The sequence below is a fragment of the Netta rufina genome (genome assembly GCF_964035555.1).
Source record: "Netta rufina genome assembly, chromosome: 3".
In the NCBI taxonomy this organism is placed as follows: domain Eukaryota; kingdom Metazoa; phylum Chordata; class Aves; order Anseriformes; family Anatidae; genus Netta; species Netta rufina.
In genome coordinates this window covers 10,802,442-10,830,151 of record NC_140125.1, presented here as the reverse complement: position 1 = coordinate 10,830,151, position 27,710 = coordinate 10,802,442, and the positions used below count along the sequence as shown (strand labels likewise).

The window sequence follows — 27,710 nt, the reverse complement described above, 5'->3', positions numbered from 1 at the left end:
ATGGCGGAAGACGCGGATATGCGCAATGAGCTGGAAGAGATGCAGCGGCGCGCCGACCAGCTTGCTGATGAAGTGAGGCCGAGGGCTAAGCAGGAACCCTGGGGCTGGGTGTGGGTGACAGGCACGGCCAGAGACAGGAGCTGGTCTGGCAGAGGAGTTCTGGGACTGATTCTGTTTTCTGTTATCTTAACATGGAAAGCAGAACTGGAAAAGAGATGAAACAATTCAGCATCGTGTTTGGTCCAGATTAAGTAGTTTAGATTCAGATATTTATTGATCATGAACATGGTTTAGGTACTAGGACATGCAGCAGTTTGACTGACCTTAGAGCAAAACCCAGCAATATGATATTGTCTGAGCATCCCTTCAATCTGCCAAGCCCATGCAACATTAAATGTCACCAGTTAGGTGATTGCAGAGTAGCTGAACACTGCGGGCTGTGTTTCTAAAGTGGAACACCAGCAGCTCCCAGCACCACTGTGGCACCGCACGGGTGAGGGGAGCGCAGGCGTTAGAGCCCGCAGCTGCCCCGGGATGCGGTGGGAAGCACTGCATCGTGAGCCCTCCTGGGGGCTGAGGATGAGGAGATTGCTGTCACCCGCCGATGGCCTGATTTGGGGGGAAGGCAAAGAGCACAGGAGAAACATGCTGTCAGCGTGAGCCTGAACATTAGTGAGGGAAACTGTGTCTTGCCAAATCTAAGTGGCTTTTCCTGTTTTTTTCCAGTCCCTTGAGAGCACCCGCCGAATGCTGCAGCTTGTTGAAGAGGTAAGGACTGCATTTTATTTGAGCTTCTGTTGTGAGCAAAAGCGATGGAGACTGACACATTGGGAGGTTCCTTTTTCCCTCTTACTCGCAGTGCTAGGGCGCGGCCATGGCTTTTTGTACCACTCCGTCCCTCCTCACCCTACCCCAGGCAGGAAGCTCATTTGAGACACCGTGCCTCAGCTGCCCAGCGTCGAGCTGCAGGCCAGCTGCTGAGGCACGATGTTTTGCCCATATCTGAGTACCCATAGAGACAGGCTGCTCGAGATAAGGCAAGGGAACAGCTTCTGAAGGTGACCCGCAGTGAGGGACAAACAGCTGAGTTTGCTGCAGAGCTCCTGGAGCCTCGTGCTGGCACCGCCCCGATGTCCTTGCCATATCGCTGCAAGCGGGGAAGGTGAGAAAGGCCCTCTGCCTCTTTGCCCTGTCCTCTTTGGTACCTCCCTCTACAAAACCACTTGCAGCTATTTATAGAGCATCAGTCACCACACGTTAAGTGCCACTTCACGCATCTCTGAAACATTTATTAGGGTTTCAAGGCTTATGAGCTGTCCTAGATCGACAGCTCTGGAGAAGGAAGTTCTCTGTTTCCACGGTGCTGGGGAAGGGGACTTGGGCTCAGCCCCCACGGCTAACACAGCCTGCACCCACCTGCAGGGGTCAACCCCAGAAGGAAAAAGCAATTTGCCCTCATTTCACCCTCTTCGTAATAAAGGGCTTTAAAAGCTGGGTGCTACCAAACTCAGTTCAGGTTAGAGCAATCAGGCATCAGGCGGTGGAAAACTTTGCTCCTGCCTGACAGGCTGTGTTATTTCCAGACACTGTGCGAGCTGTGGCTCTGGAACCGGTGACATTTTTAATCAGGGTCATCAGTACTGACAGTCCCGGTACTCCTGACAGCTGGAGGAGTCTCCAGCAGAGACAATGGGCAGAACATGACATCAGGTCCCACGTCCAGGAACAAGCACAAGCCCAGCCGTAGGCTTCACGGCCTCAAAATCAATCAGGACTGTGGAGATCAATGGAGCCCAGTGGAGACAAAATTAAATTTCCGTGTACAGATAGACGAGCAGATGGGTCATTGAGCATAGTCAGCATCACTTCTCTGCCACAAACACTTCAGATCTGGGCCCCTTGCAGCCAAGGCACGCTCTTGTCTTGCAAGCAATCTGCCCCTCTTCTCTGCTCAACTCCCTGGACGTGCCATTTCCAACCTTTGCTTCACGTCACCTCCCGGCTGGACGCAGCTCCTGCTTTAATTCACTTCGCTGACATGCACAAGTCTTACACGTGTACCTCCACAAACACAAGGCAGGAGAGCACGCTGCCCCAAAATGCCTGCGATCGAAATAGACAACGCAGATGATGAGTGGGAAGAAAAAGAGGCACAGGAAAGGGAAGTGATTTGCCCAGGGCCGAGCCATCGGTAAATATCAGCCCTGTCTCTCCCAAGCTGTATTTGTGTGACCTATGCACTGCTTGAGTTTTCCTAACATATTGAACGAGCATATTGTGAATGCCACTGGAATTTTAGTATTAAATCACAGCAAATGGCAAAGTGGGAGGAGAACTGGGAGTGCTGCATTTACCAATGAATTTGTGTAGGACTCCAGTGCTTCTTGGAGGAGTGCGGCATCTCTCTGGACCTGGCTTTTATTCAGCTGCTACAATATCTTCCTGTGCAAATACAGAAGTTTCTAAAACTAGCCCTGAGTAGTCAAGGGAATTCATTTACAATGAGCTGAATATTATTTTCACTAATGTGACTACAAAAGACCTTTAAAATTCTCCTGTGCTCTGAGCAGCTGGTTGATTACTCTGACCCCATTTTCTAGGTACTTCACAAAGCACGCAGCAGTTAGGGAGTGAAAGATTTTAGACTAAAAAGACAAGTGGTGAGTGTCTTTGAAATTGAACTTGCACTGTTCTGATTTAATAGACAAAAAAGAAATCCGATTAGACTCACTTGCTTAGCAGAACCTGTCTAGTGGGTAGAGAGAGAAAATATTCTTCCTCAATGAAAGAATGCTTTTTACTTTATTCTCTTGATAAAACAAATCCAGTACTCCTTAACGAGGAAGAGCAGGCCCCCACGTTTAAGCATTATTCCTATATACATATATATGGATTCCTGTCAGGGTTGGCTCCGCTCTGCTGGATGCTGGGGAAATACAGAGTAAACAGCCTGACTTGGCTGCGCTCTAGGGCCAGAGGAGTGCTGTCTGCTCAGGGAAGGCCTACAGCAGTACGATGCTGAAATGAGGCCAGAGCATGAGGGACAAATCCGATGTCCACAAAGGATTTTCTGGGCCCTCCTTGCCCCAGAAGACTCGACTGAGTCTGAAGACTAAGCCCTGCTGCTGTTTGCAGGGAATGTCAGCGAGGAAAACGGAGCTGTTCTCCTTGCTGAAGGACCAAATCTGTTACTGCGGCTTATTTTATAACCCAGCTTTGCAAGGAGCTGATTGTTTCAGCCCTAGCACAACAGGAGAAGTCAGAAGAAGTGGTGAGTGGACATTGTAAAGTGGCCACTGCTTTGCCCGAGGGCAGCTACGTACTGGGATGGCGGATTACAAAAATCAGTTTGCTCTGTGGTGCTCGGCATACCCATGCAGCACACAGCTACATCCGCATTAACCAACGGCATTGGAACTGCTCGCTACTCGCTGCCATAAACACCTGCACTTCATTACATTGCTGTGCAATGTTTCCACCAAAACATAAAACAAAAATGAACTTAAGCGGGAGAAGTAAGACTGAAACATAGTTTGGAGCTGACTTTCTCATTATCTTCTTGTTCGAGCTTTTAACCTCTGGGCTGGCTGTACTAAATGCAGAATAACACAGTAGGAGAAAAGCCGTGAGTCTGCTACCATATTCTAGTGGAACCACCATCGCTTTTAAAAAAATCGATCATTGTAAGGTGGAAAGAAGATAGTTTCTAGCTCTGACGCAGCAAGGGAAAAAATATCAACAAGATCAGTAGTGCAGAAAGCCCAGCAAGAAAGCACTTAGCAACGAGCACAGACAAAAGAGTTGTTTTGTACATCCAAATCCAGACAGGACTATTTCTCCTCTTACATGCTGCAGGGTTAGAGTCAAGTTTATTAAGATATCAGAGCTGAAATGCTAAGCTGTGGAAGTCTGATAATGCCACGATGCTGCTCGGAACAGGACACTGAACATACAGTATACCATTTTACTTACCTCCTTCATTTGTGATGGGGAAGTTAAGTTTCCTGTGACATTATTACCACAGTCAAATGCCCCTTAATTACAGGCTAAAGAATTTTAAAAAAATCTATTAATTTAGATTTTGATCCAAGTCTTGTCAAAGCTGATTTGAAAAATCCCTTTGACATCATTAGCTATTGGAATGGTTTTACTCAGACAAGTGTTCTAGTCTGTGTAATTCCACAGAAACACATGTCTGGCCCAGAGGAAGGTGATTCATAACTCTGGTGTCAGTGCTTGCCATGCAGGATGAAACCCCGTGTAGCTGGGTCTGTCAGCTGGGTAGCACTGGAGCCAGGGACATTGCGCTAGATGAAAACCAGGCACGCAGGATTCAAAGGGGGTTATACGCAGACCTGCATTGGCTGAGGATCTGAGCCCCAGGGTGAATTAACAGGCTTGGAAAAGTAACAAGGCTTTTCGGTCAGGCACGGAGAGACATTACAGTGTTAACAGGGTGACAGTGAACCTGGAGCTGGAGTTGACGAAACGCATTACTACGGATGACTAAAAGTGTTTCTTTGACCACAGGTTTGTCTTTAGGGTGTTGACATGCCTCTTTAGTGTCACTGGGAACTGCTAGCATTCTCAGCCTGTCTTGATTTATAATTGCCTGCGTTAATTTATTCAAAACAAACTCTATAAACCATTATTGATTAAAGCAAAATTCTTCATTGAAGAGGAAGTTTATGTGTTCTTCACATAAATGAGAGTACATACCTGTTTTTCAGGCTACTTCCTGAAACACAGATGAAGGGATTTCCCTTATATTGCCAGGAAAACCAAACCTTGGGCTTAACCACGGTTGGCATAGCTGCCTTTTGTAGGGGGCATGGATAGGAAACACATTGTATTTCTGGAGGGACTGGCGGGCCCTTTGAAAAGCCTTCCCAATTCCCTTCCTTGGGAAATTCAGTGACATATCAGTAGTAAACACAGCCATGCATTTCCCCTCCAAAGTGCTGGGCAAATTACAGTGAATGCCTTGTAGATTAATTTAATGGGCTTTGAGTGAGACCCTACTACAAAAAAGTTTTATAAAGCTGTTACAGAAGATTGAGGATAATGTATATTAAAGACTGCAGCAGGGATCCAAATTATGCTGTTAAACTGGCTTCTCTGAAGCGCACTGCCTTAAGATGATGTATCTAAAAGCAGAATTAAGCCCAAAGTTTTAAAATCATATATTCTAGCTTTCTGATTAGTAGCTTAGCCTGTGGTCCAGTGGAGAAACTGTGTATGCGCTTCACAGAAACCACAGGAGTGTGAGATGTTTGCTGTACTGTGGCAAAATCCAGCAGCCCAAATTCTCCTCTCAGGCGCAGCAGGAAGAGAAAGAGAGTCAAAAGTGAACCCAAAGAGACGAGGCTGTTGAGAGATGGATTAAAGCGGCATGTGCTCCATGAACTTTGCAGGACCCCATCAAAGATGTACTTTTCTTCTCTCCTGCCTGAACTATCCTAAGCATCCCATTTTCTGAGAACCCTTATTTTCTGCAAACTAGATGGAGGATTGCCTGTGCAAGGATTGGAGAGCCTTAACTAATTCCTCCATTACGCAGGAAGACAGAAACGCCCTAATCCTGGGGAAAGCACACCATTAGCAGACATTTGCATAACACCACAGACCTCACTACCTCTGCCCATGCACAGGTTCCCACGTAGGATCTTGATGTTGGTGAGCGCCGTGTGTGGGTGGGAACCTTTCCTGAGCCCCTGGATGGGACAAATCCCAAGCCGGCACCCACCCGCTGCCGTGACATGGGCTCATCTGGGAACCTGTTAACAAGGTTTTATGATCGGTCGTTGTAAAGCATATTCTTCTGGGCTGGCAACTTGCAAACACAGCTTTCGTCACCTCTCAGCAACCAGTTTGCGTGTGTCTGCCGACAGCTGCTCCCACTGACCGAGGGCAGTGTCAGTGGTAGTTTTAGTGCAGGAAACACCAACATGTTCTGTGCTTGGGAAATCTCGCCCGTGAGCCCCAAATACATTTCTTTGGTACCTTTCTTCCTCTGTGTTCCTTTAGATGAAGAAAGATTGAGATTTCTAAAGATGGCTCAGCCTGTTTGCACCGAGGGTCAGATATCCAGAGTGTTTCTCTCCCGCTCAGATGTCTGGATGATGAGCACATTTGCCGAATAGCTCTGTTTGGTTTTGAGCTATCTAAAAAGTCAGTCACAATGGAAATAATTAACTCTTGGGAAAGTCTGGATCTGTTTTAAATGTAGAAATGTGGTTTTATATATATATTTTCAAATTGGCTGCACATGGTTAATTTTTTTGTGAAAAAGAAAACAATTAATGCTTAATCAAAACTTGGAACAGGAGGAGATTGTCACTTGATGTCTGAATCACCTCTTGTCTTTGTCAGTGAGCATCTTTTTATTAGCTTCAATGTGCTTTGGATTAGATCTCAGATGCAGACAAGTGTATTCAATGCACACTCTCTAATATTTTCACATTAGGATTAATGCTGTGGCAGGCTGAGCTACAGGTCACTTTCTTAAGAGACAGAGGATTGCCTGATGAAATGAAATGGTATTGATGGCCAAGTAAGTAGCAGAAAATTGCACCTCTTTAGCTCCGTGCAAGGATTTAATACGAAACACAAACCATGAGGTCCTATTGCCAAGTTCCTCTCTCAGCATAGGTCTCATTCAGGTCACTGGGCAGCTTAGCTGCGTAAAGGCAGATTGCTCAGATCTCAAAAACTGCAGAAACAGAAGGTCAGAGGGCTAACAAGCATCAAGCATTTCTCAGCCTGGCTGTGTTGGAGTCGCTGAAAGCCAACGCCTCTCACACCACCAGCTGCAGGTTTTCTAATTCAGAAAGGTGTAATGTCACACCGCGCTGTATTTACTCAAACCCAAGAGGACTCAGGAGCCAAGCAGCCTCCTTGTGTTTGTATGATGTATGTTTTGTTAAAATGCATATAATCATTCCGGGTAAGCCACCTTGGGTACCAAGAGCACAGAGAGGGCACCGTAACAAGCTACCTAACATCCACTGCTCAGCAGATCTGATACTCGTCCCACAGAAAACTTAAGATCATTAAGGGCGGCTTCCTTACTGTATATAGGCAAATCTACGATGACCCTTGGACTCTCAGTTTGCAAAGGCTGTGAAAATAAAAGCTGGCTGGGACTCAAGCAAGTGCAATGTGAGCTTGAAAGGAGAGCGAGCAGCAGCAGCACCTGGCAGACAGCTGGCCGAAGGGCGGGAGGCTTCTCTCCACCTGCCAATTCCCACAGGGCTTGAAAAAGGGGGAGCAAACCAGGCTGCACACATCTGATGCTCGTTCCTACAGTGACGCAGGCACTAAAGAAAAGAGCAGGAGTGCAGAGGGAGGCAGACGAGAGCGCAACAAGGGGCGTCTCACATCCCTCTTGAACTGAGCGGGGTGCTCTTGAAGCAGAGCAGAGAAGCTCCAGCTGCAGCCACCTTGAGTGCTGCCGGGCTGGCAGCTGAGCCGTGGCACGCAGTGCGCTGCTGGCCGGCCTGCGGGCACCCCGGAGTGTGCCAGTGGCAGGGGGACACCACTGCTCCCCGACAGAAGGAGGAGTGATGGCAGGAGGGATAATGTGAAGCCCTGGACATGCTTCTGGGAGGGGGGGGACAGCCTGAAAAAAAACAGGAGGGATGGTCAGGACACGAGGTTTCTTTTTCTCATGTTGCTGTGTAACTGTGGGCAAGCAACTGCCTCTCCCCGGCCCCTGCAAAATCAGCACCACCAACTTTATCTGCTTCACGGGGACATGGGTGGCTTTCTGTTCAAGGAAGCAGCTAAATTACTGCCACACATGTCCGGGTAACTCCCTTGGCAAGCTGTCAGGCCACAGAGGACTTACTTCATCTGTTACTGAGATGCAACAGTCAGGCTATCGTTCAGGCCATTAATTATTCACAGATGTTATCACTGCTCTAAGCAGAACGGAGCTAGTTTTCCCTTTGTAATTAAAAAGGAGCTAATCTAATCCGTGATATAGCTTCGTATCACAGCACCCAGAAACCTGAGACACCTGGTCGCACCCCAGAGTGGTGATAACGAATGCAAAAACTGTATTTGTGAAAGGTGGCCTGCTGCTGGCTCAGGCAGGAGGGAGCTCAGAAGTGCTCATCTTTGCCTAAGCCCTGCTCCCAGCAAAGATGATGGTGATAAGACTCCATTTAGCCTTCGCGGGAACCAAGATAGGATTGGCATGGAGCGGTTTAAAAGTCCTGCCTTCAAGCTTAGTCCAAAGTCCATTGATGGACACTAAAGGTGACTGTTGAATGAATTACAGCTTGGCTCAAAGCCATTTTAGGTGTCTGAGCCAAAAAATATGATTTAATCCTACTAAATGTTAGCCTGCCTTAAAATGGATTTCCTAAGGAGGTAAGCTCTCTGACTTCTGTGTTGCAAGGGCTGTGTACAAAGTGCTACAGCTTATCACCAAACATGTTTGTGTGCCATCTATTTCTCCTGTGGGATGAGTGTACATCTGCAGTGTCAACACCCCCTTCTTCCCTTCTCCTGCTCAGAGAACTTGGGAACAAACCCGCTGTATAGAAATGGCTCTCGCATAAGGTGATTATTTAATTGCACGGTCTGGGACTTTGTGTTTCTGCAGTAGTTCAGTGTCCCAGTGAATCCTAAAGGGCTGATGGTACAGTTTAGGTTACACAGTTCCCTTTACGGTGCCCAGTCACATAAGGGCTTTGGATCGTGCCACCAGCCCCTTATGACCTTGTCATTCCTCTCACTGTTTTTCTTTTGTCTTCCTATGTCCTGTGCCGAGGACTGAGAGTTCCCTCACTGATCTCTCTTTCTCTCTCTTTCTTCTCCCCTTCTCTCTCCTTACCTTGCTACCACTATTGGGATGTAGAGTAAAGATGCTGGTATCAGGACTTTGGTTATGTTGGATGAGCAAGGAGGTAAGTTCAGATTGCTTCAGTAAGGACGTAAACCATTCTCAAAGTGCTGTACTAACTGTGTGCAACCCTGAAACCCAGGGCCATAAAACATGTACGGTTATGCATGAGAACCCAAAAATCTCTTTGCCTTCAGCTTCACTGTCTGACAAAGGAACGTACAATAGCTGTGTAAGAGTCTGTACTTCTTTTGATCTGTTTCCCATTAATATCAAAGAGAGCTGCAGGCTGAACTCATCAAAATCATCTTTTTTTTCAGCAAGCATTGGGTCGAGATCCAGCTACATGATGGGAAGATTTGCCTCCATCAATATAAAATCCAACATTATTTAAGCAGGTGCTATGTAATTTTCTCACTTGTTTAGCTACAAGTGAAAGGCATGCAATATATGCATCCCAAGAGAAACTAAAATGGTTTGGCTTGTGCAAAATTCAGGGTGTTTTTTTTTTTTTTTTTTTTTTTTTTTTACAGAAATGTCAGTGAGGATAACAGGAGCTTAACATTAAAAGCTCCAGAACAACCATCTCATTACAAGTGACCATATATGAGCCTTTAAACTTTGACAAGTCCCTGCCTGTGGATGACAGTGACACAGACAGAGCTAGATGTATTCAGTGCATCCCAGGAAATTACATTTTTGCCCTTCATAATATCACAAAGCAGCAGGTAGCTTCTCCTTCCCCCCACCCCCCCCCTACCCCCCGAATAAACTAATATTTGCTGCAGACCCACAGCAACAGCAACAGGGAGCCTCCAAAGAGAAGTTAATCAACAGAGTACGAATTTCTGCTACTCTCTATCAATCCAGCCCCCCAAAAGCCAGTGTTATTATTTAGTTTGTGGCACAATGTGAAACTGTGTTAGGAAACATTTTCTACAGAGGTGACACTCTGTAGCTCAGCAAGCCCCAACAACCATTGAAGGCAACGTTACGGCATTATTGGGAAATGGACTGCATAACCCGACGAGCCCTTTTCATCTATTACATCCCTGCTTCTCTGGCATGAAAACGAATGAAAAGTAATAACAGGACCTAAACAGAAAATATTTTTTTTCTGTTTGCTGTTAGGTACATGTATTATTGCTTCTTGTATTTTATTTTTTTTTCCTTTTAAGGAAAAGAAATTAAACTAACCAATTTTTTCTCATCAATTTGTCTTGACAAGAAAAATATTACAGATGTTATCTATGGATGTTTCTTATTTCCTGAATAATGTCAGCAACAGAGCTATCACTGAATACAGAAAAACAGATCATTTATATTGAAACAGATACGGCACCTGTGTAAATAATGTGCTTTGTTTCAGAAGTGTATTAACGCTTGAAATAAATCACAAATATTGTCAGAGAAAGTCTGCAAATGTCCACTTGTATCCAGTAACAAAAGTCAGGGGCAGATCCACAGAAACTTGAGCAGTGCCTCTAGCTTCCCTTGTGTTTAGCCTTAGGAAAGTAGGTTTCTTTTCTCTAGCTGTTGTTTTTCCACAGATTGCTAGGGGAGGTTATTTTCTTTTTAACCCCTTGTTTATTTAGTTATTTCCTTTGGAGTTCTATTTGATCACTGCTGGTAAACCCCTGCACTCCCGAGTCATCCCACCTAGTCATGCTAGGAAGGACTGTCCTTGTGAGCCAAGGCGCTGACCTCTCTGGAGGCCAGGAAGCTCAGTATTAAACTTGTATCGACAGTGAAAACTGGAATCATGTTGTATGCCCAGAGACATGGATAGCCAATACTTACAGGAGGGAATCAGACAACTTAAAAGCCTCCTTAAACTGGTTATGGTCATGCCTTAAGAGGTTCAGTAAATGAAGCTTGTGATTATAACAGTATGGGTTTCTCAAGAGAAAACAGCCTAACAAAACCCTGGGAATTTTGTAATTGCTGTACTATGTTAAATGTTTAATTATGTTTTGTCCATTTTAGCCATATATAGCTGTAATAATTCCTTATTTCTTTTATTATTTTATTTTAGCGACCAAAGACTTCTATTATTGGGCAAAATACACTAATGATTACCTTGAATCCTCTGTAATTAGTGCAATGTGTGCAACTCATGGATGTCTCAACAGATTATCAGATTAAGGAAATCATTTGCTAACACTGCCATGTGATCTCTTTTCGGCTGAGTGCACAAGTCACTTAAGATTATTAGGTGTTAAATAGACAAAAACCATGACATTGATCTTTCCAGTGGGCGGCAAGCAGAATATCTAATCGCTGCAGTTGCTTGAAGCCCTGTTTCTAGATTTCTTTACAAAATTGTTTGCTAAGTTAAACATACCTCAGAAAAACTTCTCTGACCTAACCTCAGGCAGAGCACAAAGGCTCAGTAGCACAAAGCAGAACTCAGTTTTTGACATCACAAGCAGAAGTCTGTGGGATCATAAAAGGAAATCAGCCAACATAATGCTACACAACTTGGTACTCATGCAGCCAAGGCAGCCTGGCTAGCTCCTGCTGCCCAGCGCTTTGGTGCAACAGACCGCAGTCTGGTGTGACCCTACAGAAACACGGAGCTTCACAAGCAATTTCACTACTCCTTTTTCCCAGAGGTTGGGGCTGCCAAGACTAAAAGAGACCTCCTCCAGCACCCTTTGAAGTCACCGAGTGGGAATCTGAGTGGGCTTTTGGAGCAGTCCCTATGCAAAACAAAGAGTCACCGCCTTTTGGGGCAGGTATTCTCACCCAAAGCTGTTCCACACTGTCATTCCCTGAGGGAGCCCATAGGGAGGAGCTGAGGTTGGATGCTCCTGAATGAGGTTTTATCCATCAGTGAGAAAGTCTTTCCTGGAGCCTACCTGCGTCCATAATGCTTACCTTTCTTAAACCTGGCCTTGAGTCCAACTCCCCTGTTGAATTACTGAAATATACACATAACAATTTAAACTAAAATATTTATATTCTACACTAAAAACGTTATGCTGCAAAGGATTATCGAGGAGTAACAATTGCTGTCCTTATTTAAATTTCTTTAAAACATGCTTGCTTAGAAAAATGTTAACATTTGGATTCATGTTGGTAAAAAGCAGAGTGTAGAAATGAAACTGACAGTACACAGAGAGGATATGAAGATAAACCTGGACTGCAAAACTGGTGTGGTCCCAGAACAGCAGCTTTTTTCCTCCAGTGGGAGGGAATATCCTTCTCAGAAACTCCCATCACCAGCTCCCATGGGAGTATCAGCAAGCAGAGCAATCTGGACCTTCAAGAATGTTTTTTTTTGTATGTGTGTGATGTTATCTCCACACAGCTTATTACAAATGAATTTTTTTCTTGTATTCAAAATGAGGTGTGGGGAGAAACATTTCCAATAACAGTAGCCACACAGCCCTTTTTCATCCAAGAAGAGAGAGAGGAGTATCCAAAACTGCTGAACTGAAAAAAAAAGTGTCAGTGCAACTGAAATTTTCTCCCTGCACCAGAGAAACTGCAAGTGCACAACCAGCAGTGCCAGCAACCACAGAGAGGAGCTTAATCTACCCAACAGATCTGTACTCCAGATCAAGTTGAGGTGTGGAGGTAAAACTTTGGAATAACGAGGAATAACCAGACGTAAAACTCAGCTGACAGTGCCCTTGCCAGCTGAGCTCTCTACAGCTATTGTGCGAGTTTTGAGTTTTCCAGCTTTCCATGAGTTATGGCTGACCTGTTTCTATGGCACTGGAAAAATGACTGCAGCAAATACAAACATAATTACAAATTCTTTCTGCCTGAGAGAAAAGCCATGGCCTCATGTGCAGGCCCTTTCCCCAGCTTATCTCCTATTTAACACCTACCACGAAAATTGATAGGCAGTGAGATGTCAGAAGCAGAGCTGCTAAAGGCGCTCCAGCAACACCTATGAGCTGAGTTGATTACAGTCAGAGCTGGTTTGCTAATTAATGAAAAAAAAAAAGGTGGGTATCAACCATTCCAGATTCTACAGGGAAAATGGCATTAATTATGTTGAAAGTGTAGTGCAGAACAAAAGACAAACGAATCCCTCACAAAAGCAGGTTGTGCCTCGTCTACTGTTATTTTTAGCGGCACTAGATGTGGGCTCCCCCCCAGCTTCCTTCCACTCGTATGCATGCTTGGCAATGCCTTTCAGAGCAGAGCTAGGTCAGGACTCAGGCTTTCTGAAAAGTCTGTCCTAGAAACGTACTTCACTCCGATATGATTCTCCTTTATGGAAAATGGGATCACCAGCTATCATTTGAAATAGTTAATCTGCTGATTCTCTTTCAAGCTCAGCCCTCTTGTATGCAATTATGATTACAATGTACTCTTAAATGTCCTTTTTTTTTTTTTTAATTAATATTATCCTTGTTGGAAATTGCTTCATTGCACCATACACCAGGCAAAGGGCATGTTCCCTTCTCCAAAGGCATTTTGCTGACATTCAAGAAGCCCAGGCCCCAGTACTGGCCACTAGCTGAAGAATATTTCTTATAAATTGCAGGTGGGCTGCAAAGGTGGAGCACACACACTTGCCCTGTCCTAGTCTTGCATCCCACATTGTGCTCAGATGCTTTTACAGATGTGTTTGCTCAAGAGACCACAGGAGGAGTTCAGGGGTGCCCTTGCCACAGCTGCCCCCTCCCAGCCACTTCCCCGGATCAGTCACAGAGAAGGGATTTGCCAAGCTGTCACAGAAGCTCCCTGACAAAGGGCCACAATGCTACCATGGAACCAACAGAGAAAGCTTATGGTCCCTCAGTCACCTGTGGTGTGAACACAGAAGTAATTGACAAGTAAAAAAATATCCCTGCTTATACCCTAAAACATGCCATTGGTTTGCTGTAAGAACTCCAAGCAGATATATGGCCACTACGTTTGAATTCAAGTGACATTCTCAGACATAAATGGCATCAATATGCAAAAGGGGCTACTAATTTGCAGACCCACCTGGAAAAAAAAAAAAAAGAAAAAAAAGAAAAAGGAAATTTGAATCAACATACCCCTAGGGTGTATTCTGCCTCCAGACTGAGGCAATGCCAGTTACCTTATATCCTATATATAAGTGTAAGGTATATATGTATATAAACATAGATATAGACGCAGTATGTTTAAAGACCACTGCAACAAACTGTCAAAAGATGTTTAAGCTCTGACACAGAAATGCTTCTGTAAATTAGAGATAAAGGACTTGATCTTTGCTGGTGAGAATTTACAGAGATTCATGGCAGTATATGCCAGCAGACTGTCTGTCCTAAAACCTCTAATACAATACACAAAGCTGGAAAAATCTTTGAAAACAATAAATTAAGCTTTTGATAGCCATCTAATTTCTTACCAGCAATGATTCCTTCTAGGCCAGGTTTTAATATCATTCATACCAAAACAAATTCAGAGCGACCTCAATAAGTTAATTCCTCTATAATATTTATGCCTCAATAATTGTGGTTAGACTCATGAATCTATTTACTTGCCTGTGGGACCAGATCTTTGGCAGGTATAAATTGGTGTTGCTCCATGAAGCCAACATAACTACGCTGATTTAAACACATTAACGATCCTGCCCACTATATTAACAGCTAGCAAATGGTTTTAAGGGCTGTCTAGACTTCTGGGCTACAAACATGACATGGGCTTTTTACACTGATGAGGTTTCCTGTAAGGAAAGATAAATTAGTTGCTGATCACTTTTATCTTCAGAAATACCATAAGCAACACAGAAAAATCCTGAAGCGGGAAATATTAAGCCAGATTCCTGGAGAGAGCTATAACTTAAACTAAAGTCTTTAAATCACATCAAATCTACTCCTCAGTTAACACTTACCTACTCAGGCAGAATAGGAAACAGGAAAAGAAAGTTCAGAAGGCCCTATTACAGACCTGGCCTCAGAGACCTGAGCAAGGAAGCCAGGACTGAAAGCCAACCGGTGGTACTTGATCTAGGACTGATCCCTGCAGTCTTAGGTGGCATTTCCTATTGCACAGCCCAGGTTAGGAAAATGCAGGTGGCACAGCTGGTGGAAGGAAGGTCAGTTCCTCTTGTCCCTCCCAGTGTTGAAATATGTGTGTGGAAACTGCCTTCTTTTAGCTGAGAGCCTGGAAAACCAGCCAGGCTCTACAAACACAGTTCCCACAAGCAGAAAGAGGGAATCTGCAATGGAAATTAGCAATTCCCATCACACTGCATAAGCCAGCAGAAAAGCCAGCTGACACTGCCACAGCTGCTTCCCAGAGCAAGGGTGAGCATCGCCCAACTCTGCAGGATCAGGCAGGGCTCTGAGCTAGTGAGGAGCACAAGCACTTAGAGGAATATCGCCTTTTTCCATGTGCTCACATTTCTGTTGAGATGCACAATCTGTGGGTACAAACATGAACCGAAGCTTCTGCTCAAGCCTCCAGGCCAAAATGTAGAATTACCATGTGCAGTAAAACAATGCAGCCTTGCACTTCTGGTTCTTTGCTCAGCAGTTTATCTATCTGGCAAAACACGTGCGAGGAATCTCTCAGGTTTCATTATTAGGTTCCTGGTCCTTTGCTCACATTGTACGTGCTCCTTTTAGAGGACACTGCCGGGTAACTCTGACCTTCCCTGGGTTTGGGATCCGTAATGCCCGTGGTATCAGGAGACAGGCACATCCAGCTGAGGAGAATGAGGACTGACAGCTGAAGAGCAGATGCGGCTGGCAGTACTGACATGGCACCTCTCCTTCTCCCAGCCCAGCATCATGCAAGAATTAAACAACAGCACAAGTCCAGTAGTTGAATTATTTCAGCTTGAATAATTTAGGACAGGATTATCAAGGCCCTCTAGGGGTGAGATGCCCAATTCCCATTAAAATTAATTCTATTTAATTAATTTTAATGGGAATTGGGCATCCAAATCCCCTGAACAGCTTTGAAAATGTAAGCCTCAATTGTTAGTAGAAACCCAAGTAAGAAATTAGGCCTATTCATGTTCCCAAACAGGTTAAGAAGAGTTTCACACTGACGTCAATGATTTTTTTTCTAAAATGTCTTTTTTTTTTCTTGGCTGGGCTCAGTTAATATCAGGCACGACATTAGGTTTCTCCTATAACTAGTGCTGTCTTAGTACCTTTCCTCTCAAGTCTAATCCTGTGTTTATATTTTCCCTACTTGAATATAGGGAAAAGGAATGTAATTGTTTTTTACTGGGATTGCTTTACTGAGACTCCTTAGGTATATTTTTTACAATTTTTTACTGCTGTTCCAAGTAACTTTCTCATCCCATGTAATACTTATTTAAGTTTGTCCTTCATGGAAGAAATGGTGAAGCTTTCCACTAGTGTAAAATGCCATAGCTACCACAGACTTGGATCCCTGATCCCCTGGGATCCACATCTGTTTACACCAGTGAGGATCTGGTCCTACAATTTTACACTGTGGTGTTCTGCTCCTCTAACACACTGCATTATTCTGATCTACCAAGTCACTAAGAAAACCCTACATCATTGTCTGCCTCAGGTGAAGAAGACAAATTCTGTTTGATGCCAGCAGGCAGAGGCAGTGCCTGTATCAGGCTGGTTACTGGGCTTGATGCTTTGGTCACTTGCCCTAGAGCAAATCAGAAGTGACCCCAATGAAAAACCTTAGTCTTCACCTATTTTTTTTTTTTCATAAAATGGCCTGGGGAGAGAGATAATGTACATCACACACAGTGGTCCTCTTTCAGTGAGCATCAGGCTCCTCTGGTGGCTGTAATCCCTCTGTGTTTGCTGGGGTTACGCCTGATTTGCAGCATCCACGTGAGAAGGAAAATCAGCCCCAAAGCCACACTCAGATCAGAGATTAACCTCCCACGCCAATCAGAGCAGCAGGTCCCAGGTTCCTCAGCCTCTGGGAAGAAGGAGTACTTTGAAATGGCTCTTTACAGCTCACACCATCTCTGGTCCCATTACTACCAGCTCCCTCACTCAGGCACCCACTAACCCGAGCAGTTACACTGCCACACCTCACCTAATTCCAAGGCAGTTGTAAGTGTAAGTAACTGTGGTATTTTCCATGGAAGGATACATTTTCTCTTGTATTAACATGCATAAATGCAAGATAATAACACTTTATCTTTCTTTCTCTTGGATGTCATTGGTGTCTTAGTAAGTGGATGTATTGTAATATGTTAATGGACTTTAAATTTTATAACCCTTCCTTTTTACATCATTACATCTTGTTTAAATTAATATATTTCAAACATCTTCCTCCTTTGTTTTATTCTTTCCATATTAGTAAAAAACATCTTCGGCATCCAGTACGGCTTACATCCTTTTAACAATGCATCAGCTCAGATTAATGCATTGTAATGTCATTATTGATTCAGTTCTACATGGCCATTTTTCACATTCTGTTGAAGACAAAAACAAACAAAAATACAATTCATTCCACACTGTCATCCCTTTGTCCTGACCAGAACAACTCGATCGTGTTGAAGAAGGCATGAACCATATCAACCAAGACATGAAGGAGGCCGAGAAAAATTTAAAAGATTTAGGGAAATGCTGTGGCCTTTTCATATGTCCTTGTAACAAGTAGGTACTGGGTACCGGCTCTGCTATGTGGTGTCCAGTTTTTTGTCACAGTGAATGTCTGAAGTTTTTGTCTTTTTTTTCTTTGTCCTTTTCCATCTGCTTCATTCTGTGGGGATAAAATACTTGTGTTTAATCAGAACAACTGGAACGCATCGAAGAGGGAATGGACCAAATCAATAAGGACATGAAAGAAGCAGAAAAGAATTTGACGGACCTAGGAAAATTCTGTGGTCTTTGTGTCTGTCCATGTAACAAGTAGGTGCTGCCTGCCTCATCTCTTTGAGCACTTAAGGCTGATCCCAAAGGCCTTGTGAAGCTCATCCTTGCTAGGCACATGGACAGGATGAGCATGTGGCATGCAGAAAGAACGATTCTGGTTCAAATGCATTCATCTCATAGCATAGACAACTGACTGGGAATTACTGTAGATGCATTAAAATCAGGCATACTGCAGTGAAAGCTTCACTGTCGACACCTTTTAATGGTAAAAGTTTCAACATTTTACACAAAGTGTACTAAGAGGTTCCATTTTCCAGCAAACAAAACCACTGGGGCTACTTTATTCCTGGAGGCCCTAAATTTTAAAACATATTCTCACAAAAAAAAAAAAAAAAAAAAAAAACAGTTTAAAAAACAACAACAGCAACAAAATTTGTAGCTCAAAAATGCAGAAGAGCCAATAATAAACATTACTCAAAATTATGGATGAAAACCATACTTCTTTTCATTGTTCAACAGAAATTGTCCTTGATGAGAGCCTGAACGAAACATGACGTTTCACGATTGGAAGCCAACTTGAAATGGTTTTCATCCTGCCATAGACAACCAAATTTGAGAAAACCCAAACACGTCATGCCAAATTTCTCTCATTTGGGTAGCATGTACACTAAGCAGAAATGTTGAAATGCATCGAATTTGCTTGCATGCCATCACTCTTGAACGAAACCGTCCTCCAAGTAATGCAAAGCTTGTTTTAAGTGCCAAATGAAAATGTGATGTGCTGTTACGTGGGTGTAGGAAACAGGGGACAAAGTGGACTGACCAGAAGTCTTCGTGGAACAGCAAATCCAGTATGCAGTGAGTCAGCTACCACCTAGGTGTCAGTGAAAACATTTACACATGGTTGGCCAGAGACAACAGCGCAGAGTGCAGGGGTCCTGCAGTATCATCCGCCCTTTCTGCGTGGCACAGAAACTTTGTTCACAGGCGATCTTACCACAGCTATCAAGACCAAATGAAAGAGAGCAGTTGTGCAGTTGGGTAGGAGTTTGGCCTGGAGTAGGAAGGGCAGGACTGGGCTTATCAGGCAGCATTTCTTTTGAAGTGAATTCCCTTGGGACCCAATGCAGACACTGCCTTAGATTTCAAAATCCATTTTGCTCCTGTGTTCACAGCCATACGTACATTGCTGGGATAAACATTCTGCCCAGAATATGCGTACTACTGCCTGGTGTGCAGAATGGGAGAGGTGAGGAGGAATTGGAAGAGCTATGCACAGACCCAGCCCTGGTCAGAGGACCTGCTTGCAGCCGTATGAGCTCTGGCACAGGCTGCGTCCTGCCCTCCCTCTGCACCATGGCAGGAGGCTGACCAAGAGCAGAAGAGGTGCAGGCAGAAGAGCATGCAGCAGAAACTTTGACACTCCCACACTCTAAAAGCTGCTGCGGCTTAGAGAGGAGCAAGCCAACGCAGTTGGCTTGCTTCTCCTGGAGAAATCTAGCATACATCAAAAGTTCTTCCTTGAAGCACACACACAAAAAAAAATCCCCATGCATTTTGCAGGATTTTTTATTATTATTATCTTTTTAAAACAGATTTAATATTCTGTACTGTAGGAAAGGCTAAGCTGACAGTCAGACCTGTGGCGTGGATGGGGTTACTACCTGACATGTGGCCCTAAAGCATTTACCACTACACAGTGATTGCAGCATCACCAAATCAATAGGTGCAAGAACAGAAAAATACTGCATGCATTCGACGTTCATTTTTAGAGGTGTCTCCTCCCTGCTTTAAGGCAGTATTCTGACTTTTGCAGACTGCAGCCAGATTTCATAAACTAGCACTGCTAATCAGTGAACATGTTTAGAAAAAAAAGTATGGATGAACAATGCTATGAGAGACTGTTCCTTGAGCTGTGCCAGGAACCAGCTGGTACAAATAAGGTGATATTCTGAGAAGTGGAGTGTAGGAAGGCGAGAAACCCATACAGCTCTGGGCATCACTATCACTGTGATCCCCTAATGCTCTTCTGGCTAGTGGTAAATTAAATGCATATATTTCAAAAAGATTGACCATTTCATGTATAACTATATGCCGCTACTTGTAAATGAAACTCGGTGAGCCATACCAAAAGGCAAAGTTCGATCCTACATTCTTAAAAGACCCAGAAAGCCCATGGCATGAAACTTTGTCCAGACTGCAGTCAAAGTACAACTGCTGCTGACCATGAGCAAGCCCAGACTTCACCTGTTTTAACTGGAAGTCCACAAGAAAACAGAGATTAAGCTCTGGGTGTATAAAATCATTCACGTTAAATGCAGAGACTGTGTCACTTTGAGTTGTGCAGGTCGAAAACAGACAAATATCTGTAAATGTGCATGCAGCAAGAGAACCACTTTCACTCATTTCTAGAAATGCCAACGTCAATGTGTAGTTTCAGAGAACTAAGAAAAAGGAAGCCAAGCACTCTTCACAAATTGTAATAGGAAGTCAGCAACAAAACAGATGAATATTTGGGAAAGATCCTCTTTGCATCTGTATTTTAATTCTACATCAAAGCATGCAACACAACTTCAGGCTCAACAGATGCTGAGCTGCCTCAGGGGGCATGGAGAGAACATAACACCAGAGATGGGTTTGTTGTGTCCTTTCCCAAAGCCCCCAGAAGCATGCCAAGTATCTCCCCCCAAATCCAAGCCACAGGGCTGTTTACATGTATATGACTGAAGAACAGGGGAACCATGGAGACTGGCAGTTCCCAACAGCTGTGGTGGAAACTGCTCCACTTCTCAAATAAAACCAAGAATTCACAGCTACAGACCCCAAACGCTCACCCTCTCCTGTCACAGTGTTCGGTCTAGTCTGACATCCCCAGTGACAGCAACCCTAAATATGCTGCACATGCTAATCTGCCACTGAAGGTATGCCTGGATTTTAATTTTCTGTCCACGGCAGCTCAGTCAAAAATGGCTCTCTGAAAGCTACTCTAACCGTCATAAATAATAAACGTAGTGACATGCTAGGCTATTTTAAAGTCCTGTGGTTTAAAGCTCCTGAAGGAAGTGATGATCCATTTTTGCCTGTGTCTTGCTTATTGTGAAGGCTGTTACTGCTGATGCATTAAGAGTATGATGAACTATTGGGGCAACTGTGCTTAGTGAGAATGCTTTACTTCTTATTCATGCCTGTAGCTGGTGCATGAAGAAAATGTAGAAAAATTTCCCTTTCTGATGCTAGATTGCTTGTATCTTTTCTTTTCTCCTGCACTCATTTCACTTCTGCCTATTTTACTTTTTGTCTCTGTGGACAAAGGTTTGTACATCAACTGTCGATGTATGATTACTATTTTCAAGTACCGATATATTATTTGAAAATCTAATGAACCCTATGAATTTTATGATAAAATCATCCCCAAACCACCGTGGAAAAGGTTAGTGGCTTTAAATGCCTATTATGCCACATAAATGTTAACAGCAAAAGCTCAATCTTCTGCATGGTAAATGTTAAAATCTAGCCAAATCCATTTTTCTCTAAGAGGGTGTGTTGCTGTGATGTGATGTACACACTATACTTGGCAGTTTTGTTTTGATGTCTGTCTGCCAGTACGTTCTCTGTGTTTGATGTCACAACGTATGTGTCACTGAAATGAAATAATGTTTTCTAGTTATCTGTATTTCTTCTCTTCTTCTTTTTTTCTTTTTTCTTCTTCTTTTTTTTTTTTTTTCTTCCTTTCTGGAAACCAAGTCAACATCTAAAAACCTGTCTGAAGTGTTGTAGACTTGACAATTGCAATTCACCCTATTGGAAACAAAACCTCTGACCATCACAGTTGCTGTGGCAGTAAAGTTAAAAAAAATCCTTTTATTCAGGGTTATGATATATCGGTATATAATCAATGACCCTCTATCTGAAAACTCATTTGCTTGATTCAGCTTTTAGCTTGGAGAAGTAAAGAGTTTTGCATTTGTCCTTGTCCACTCGATGCTTTGTTACTCATCATCTTTTTTGCATAGGCTTAAATCAAGTGATGCTTACAAAAAAGCCTGGGGCAATAATCAGGACGGTGTTGTAGCCAGCCAGCCTGCACGTGTCGTAGATGAACGGGAGCAGATGGCCATCAGTGGTGGCTTTATCCGCAGGTGAGCCTTTTTCTCCACCGTTTTCTCTCGATTTTCCTTGTCAGTGATATATTTAGATTTCTTCCATATGGTCATGAGTTCTGTGATGCTCGTTAACTCCTTCAGCAGTGCTGGGTAATGAGGTGCAGCCAGTGTTTTCCGCTGAGTGGTGGGTACTTAGATACAGGTCAACACACACTGGGACAGGTGCTGAGGACCCACTGCATCCAGTGACTCCCCCCAGCCCTGCTGGCACTTGAGGTAGCGCAGAGGGTGGTGATGTGCCGTGAGTCCTGGATATCAGAGTTTCAGCCCTAAGAATCAGAAGATGCTTCAAAAAGCAGTCTTAAAACTTCCTGCTTGAGACTGACCAGATCTGGGCAATAATAAAATAGAAATCATACCTAGTTGCATACTGCACAGCAGCAATGTTAGGGTGCAGACTCTCACAGCTGGTCAGCCCTGTCTGCTGCACTCCAGCTCCCTGGAGGCAACAATGTACAGTTGTCAAATATCTCAGAAATGAAGTGCCAGATAAATACTGGTTTATGATTACTGCCTCAAGATACATAGAGCTCATTATCCATCCTTGCTAGAAAATGTACCAAAGCATCCAGCACCTCTTCCTTTTCAAAAAGAGAAGAGCCTCGGGCTCTCTGCCAAAGCAGAGCCAAGCGCAGCACCTGAAGCACACTTTCTACCAGAGGTACATAGTTTTTGAGAAAGCCACTTCCCTGCTCATGACTATCCAGAAAACCTCACTGACCAGGGAACGATGATCTATTCCTCAGCTGCTGTAAAATCACAACTGTGGGGAAACATCAACACCTCAGTGGCAACCCCTGTGCACTCAGATGAAAGCCAGTTTGAAACACACAGCTATACTAATGGCAACCAAGCTGTAAACTTCCAGCAACATGTAGGGATCCCGCAATAAGCACGTACCGATTACAGTGTGTATAGAGCATGTATTTAGATGACAATGCCATCAGCTGAATGGATAAAGGCATACCAGTAGGCAAAGCTTTGATCTCTGAAGATTAAGGACACTGGATTAATAAGTAATTATCTTTCCAAAAACTATTATCCACTTATTTTTTTGGCTGCTGTGATAAAGGGAAATCAGTGTGATAGAAACAATGCTGTCATGCAATCTGGAGCGTGGGATGGAGTTGCCATTTAAGTTTGCTGGGTCTGCCAGTCACTTTTTTTTTTTTTTAATTTCTGGATGGCAGCCCCATCAAACCAAAGGCTGGGACATGCTAACAGAATAGAAGTGACGAAAAGTTATGCCATCCCATAATTCTTTCACGACCAGCTTGTAGCACACTCTTGGCACCTCTATGAACACAAATTACACAAGAGGCTCAAAGTAGTGATTTTCTGAGTGGGGTCCATGGCCTTGCTTGTTCAAGTGCCAGTCACCACAAGCCTCTCCAGTTGCTGGAGCACTGGACTGTGCCCTGGTCCACGTGTGAGTTTTTCTTTTAAAAAACAAGCAACTGTAAAAGACAGGGCTAAGAGGAGAGAGAAAAGAGGCTGTCCTTGCCCAATATTTCAGTGAGCCCCAAGTCTGCGAGGACTGGACGGTATCCTGTGTAGGTCAACGCAGGGAGCTGGTACGGCTTCAATTCCATCATGCTCTGGCGCTTCCACATGCTCGAACCACACACGGGTCCATGTGAAGCATCCTTCCACTCTTCCTCATCCTTTGAGAAGGACCATTGCTAGCAGAGAGGTGTAATAAGTGGAACAGAGAAACTCAGACAAAAACACGTCTAGGAACAGAAGGAATGAGTAGTGACAAACCGAGACAATTAATCCCCGCATCTAAAAAATAAGCATGTGAAGGTTTTCAGGCTAGCTGCTTATTAATCCCTTTTCTTCACAGCTGAGCATAGCAGCATGCTCCACAGGTGACAAGCGAAGGAGGATGCAGAGGAGGTTCTGGGTGAATCAGACTTTCGGGGGAACTTCCTCTCTCTTTGCTTCAAATAATTGGTTTTTGTTCCCAGGGTAACAAATGATGCCCGGGAAAACGAAATGGATGAAAACCTCGAGCAGGTCAGCGGCATCATTGGCAACTTACGTCACATGGCCCTGGACATGGGCAACGAGATCGACACACAGAATCGCCAGATTGACAGGATCATGGAGAAGGTAAGAACTTAGGGAACCCCAAAAGGTGCTGTGTTTTCCCTTCTGCAAGCACAGGCTGTGCCCAAGAGGGGCAGAAGGTGTGTCTTCCAGCCTGCCCTCACAGAGTAGTAGTTTTAATTCAGCTTGGAGGAGGACTGGGGATGGAAATAGCTCCTAGAGCTCCTTTCCCTTCTCCTTCCCTATCTCTGGGCCGAAGCAGAGCTTGCTGCTATGGATCTTCAGTAACCTTCCCTGCAGGCTGGGTTGAACCCGCATTGTTGGCTTTGCAAGACAGCAGCTGGCGAGACCTCTTCCAAATAAAGTCTCTTTCTGCAAGGGCTTTGGGAAAGGAGAAGTACCCTGAGTTGTGCAGAACTGTGGAGGTTGGACCCTGGCACTTCCTGGCAAGTTTTAAACCTTCCTGGACTTTACTTCCCTCAGAAACTCCCCAAGAGTTTCAGAAGGGGATCACTTGTTTAGAGGACCAGTCCCAAAAAGACAATGGGGACATATTAAGCAAGGCGGTAAGGTAATGGTGCAGCCACCAGCTCTCTCAGCATACTACACATACCGGGACCCTACACGGGCCCCATGAAGTCCAAAAGCTCAGTCTTTCTATCATGAAATCACCATTTGAAAAGGCAGAGAGCACCATGCCAGTGCCAGGCTGCACTGCAGATTTCTGAAGCAGATAGCAGCACCCTCCAAACCCGGCTGGGAACTCACTGCCGGCCTCACATCCCAAGATCTGCAAGCCATCTGCATTCACACTGGCAGAGCTCCAGGCACAGGCACAGCCAGGCTGAAGTGATATAAGAGGCTAGATCTTCATCTGGTGTAAAATCAATACAACACTTGATTTCAGCTGAGATTTACACAACCTGAGGATCTAACCCAAGGACTTACATGTGCTGCTTAGACTTAATGCTGACCTTAAGGGGTAGAGCTTTTACTCCTGAGCCTTCTGACACATGCAAACCTTCTTACATGAGCAGGATGTCCACGCCTGTTTTTCATGTCAAGTAATTATATCAGAGCCTGGCAAACCAAAAAAAAAAATAAAGAAAATATTGCAGTCAGGGATTCACTCAGATAACTTTCCTTGCTGGGGTTTGATACCAAAGAGTAATAATAATTACTACTACTACTAATAATAATAATTGGGTGAAGTATAAGTTGTCTTAAAGGCAGGAAACTCATCTCACACAGCACAGAAGAGTACACAGCTTTGTGTATGCATGAATGCAGCCGTCCTGAATTCTCCTATCAATTCGTGCTTGTAAACATCTCGGTATTGAAATCACTGACCAGGCCCTTTGTGGTCCCCCACATGAAGCGCATGGGCTCAATCTCGAGGCAGTGCATGCTGAGAGCAGCTGGCTAACGGAGGGACTGGCCTTCCACATCTGTGTGGTGTTCCTGCAGCGTCACGTGTACAGCATTTCATGCAGCCATAGGGAAACTGCAAGCTATTGCCATTTGTTGAATTGAAGACCAGTGACACAGTTCTGTAAGACGGGCAGTGTACACAGAGCAGCACAAAAACAAGACAGCCTTCAGTCTCTATGAAGATATGCCGAATTTCTCCGAGTAAGGACATGTGGCCTGAGCAGTAATGAGATACTAGAAAAAGAAACACAATTAGGAAAACCTCCTATAAAAGACAGGAATGATATCTGGGTAATATTGAAGCGACAAGTGCATACACATCCACTTTGCAGTGCGATATGGTGGCGGGCAATAGGGGCACTGACGGAGAGGCTTCCTTTTTCTGACCAGCTGGAGCACTGTGCTTTTGATCAGCCGTGATCATTAGAAAGACTGGCACACATTGCAAAGGCTGGGGTACATCACAAAGCTAGCCCAAATGCCTCTAAAGCACTTATTGTTAAACTGGATGCGTGCATCCAAACCAGAGCAATGTCATAACGCAGAGAGGTAATCTGATCTATCCACGGTAATCGGGGGGACACAGTAAATGAAAGGCTTTATCCTTCCCTCAGATCGGAGAGAAAAAGACAAAAACTAAAATGATGATGTGGTAAGTAGGTCAAATGGGCCAGACATCATCACCAGAAGACAACCTGGCCCCTAAAACAAGCCATTATTGGGAGGCTGGGAGGAAAGCAGAAGGGTCTGAGAACATTTTGTGTTGACCCAGGTGGGAAGGTCTGGGCAAGGACTCCCACCGCCTTGGACCAAACATCATCCAGCAAAGTTAGGCTTTAGGATTCCCATTTAGAAACATTATGTTTCATCAATACTTACTACTAATCAATGTGCATGCATTTCATGACAAACTTAACTGCTTCCAAGCCATTAAGTTATTTTTTAGATAGTCTTTTGGCAAAAGCACATGAAGCTATTCCATGACAGACAAGGTCAAATTCATAGCTAAAATAAAGGAGTGTGGTTCATAATGAGTAGTTATGCTGATTTACGCTTGCTGAGGATCTGGCACATGCTGCTGTACTAAAAATACACATCTACATAGCATTTGCCAGATCTATTATGGAGAAAAGCCCAAGATGCTTAAGAATGATTTATTGCACATCAGTATAACCATTTTTAAAAGGTTTTGAAATGTATGTGGGAAAGTTGCTTCACCATTCTGCCTTGGCAAATTGGAGATTTAAAATAAATCTGTACAATTTGGATACACCCCAGAGAAGGGGGAATAACCATCAAAGTTTAAAAAAATGAAGACATCAAACCACAGAAAAGAGCTTGCTGTTTGATGTCATGCTTTTAAAGCAGTAACACAACTCTCACCTTTCCCACAGGTCTGATTTCAAACAGTGAAAGCATTTTCTGTCTAGTCCCTCTGCTAGCATAAATTGGCATAGCAACATGGGCTTGAAGGGAGCTTTGCCAGTTTTTGTCAGCTGCAGCAATGTCTTTGTCTCCAAAACTACCTTCTGCAGAGCAACAGAAAGCCACGGTGAAAAGTGCTCTGTCCACTGGAAGAGCACTCCTAAACCTCCAAGGTGTGCTGCTTCATTAGCGGCGTTTTTTAAGCATGGGAAGTGTTACAACAAGGAAGACGGCTAAATTAACAGCTCAGCCCGTGCTGGACTAAATTCCAGTTTGATTCTTTCAAATAATGGTAGAATCCCAAATGGTGATAGACTCCCTTCCTTTGCTTAATCCCTGTCTGTGCTGCTGCCTGATGAGAGGTTACTGTTTTGCAACTACGCTGGCCGAGCTTATTGTTGAGAGAAAGCAGTAATGGCACCACTCCTACCTACTCCTTTCTTGTCATGTGTGCAACCACGAGATCCAGACGGAGCCCATGTCCACTGAATCTAAGTCTTACAGAGCACTGGCAGCTTTTCACTGGTGAAGTCCACATGGCACATCATCAGTTTACATGCCATCACTGTTAATGGTGCAAGCAATTAGCACCAGCTACAGAGCTGGCAAGGTGTTTTCTTCTGTTTTATTCTTCTCTTCTCTTCTCTTCTCTTCTCTTCTCTTCTCTTCTCTTCTCTTCTCTTCTCTTCTCTTCTCTTCTCTTCTCTTCTCTTCTCTTCTCTTCTCTTCTCTTCTCTTCTCTTCTCTTCTCTTCTCTTCTCTTCTCTTCTCTTCTCTTCTCTTCTCTTCTCTTCTCTTCTCTTCTCTTCTCTTCTCTTCTCTTCTCTTCTCTTCTCTTCTCTTCTCTTCTCTTCTCTTCTCTTTCCTGCTGACGCAGCCAACACCAGAGGAGTGTCCTCAAAGCATTGTACACATTTGCTCTCTGACACGTACTAATTTGTCTCCTGTGTCTTTCCCTAGGCCGATTCCAATAAAACCAGGATTGATGAAGCCAACCAGCGTGCAACAAAGATGCTTGGCAGTGGTTAA

General features: G+C 44.1%; 1 protein-coding gene across 2 annotated transcripts; it reads left to right on the top strand.

Annotated features, from left to right (window-relative positions):
• SNAP25 (synaptosome associated protein 25) lies at window positions 1–27,710 on the top strand (the record flags this gene model as incomplete). Of its 2 annotated transcripts, none has more annotated exons than XM_084283659.1 (7): window positions 1–72; window positions 727–768; window positions 8,867–8,915; window positions 17,529–17,646; window positions 21,624–21,749; window positions 23,744–23,888; window positions 27,642–27,710. In XM_084283659.1, 7 exons carry the CDS (start codon window positions 1–3, stop codon window positions 27,708–27,710), a joined length of 621 nt encoding a protein of 206 aa, XP_084139785.1. The 2 variants fall into 2 exon arrangements, with proteins under 2 accessions (XP_084139785.1, XP_084139786.1); XM_084283660.1 differs by lacking the exon at window positions 17,529–17,646 and adding an exon at window positions 17,274–17,391.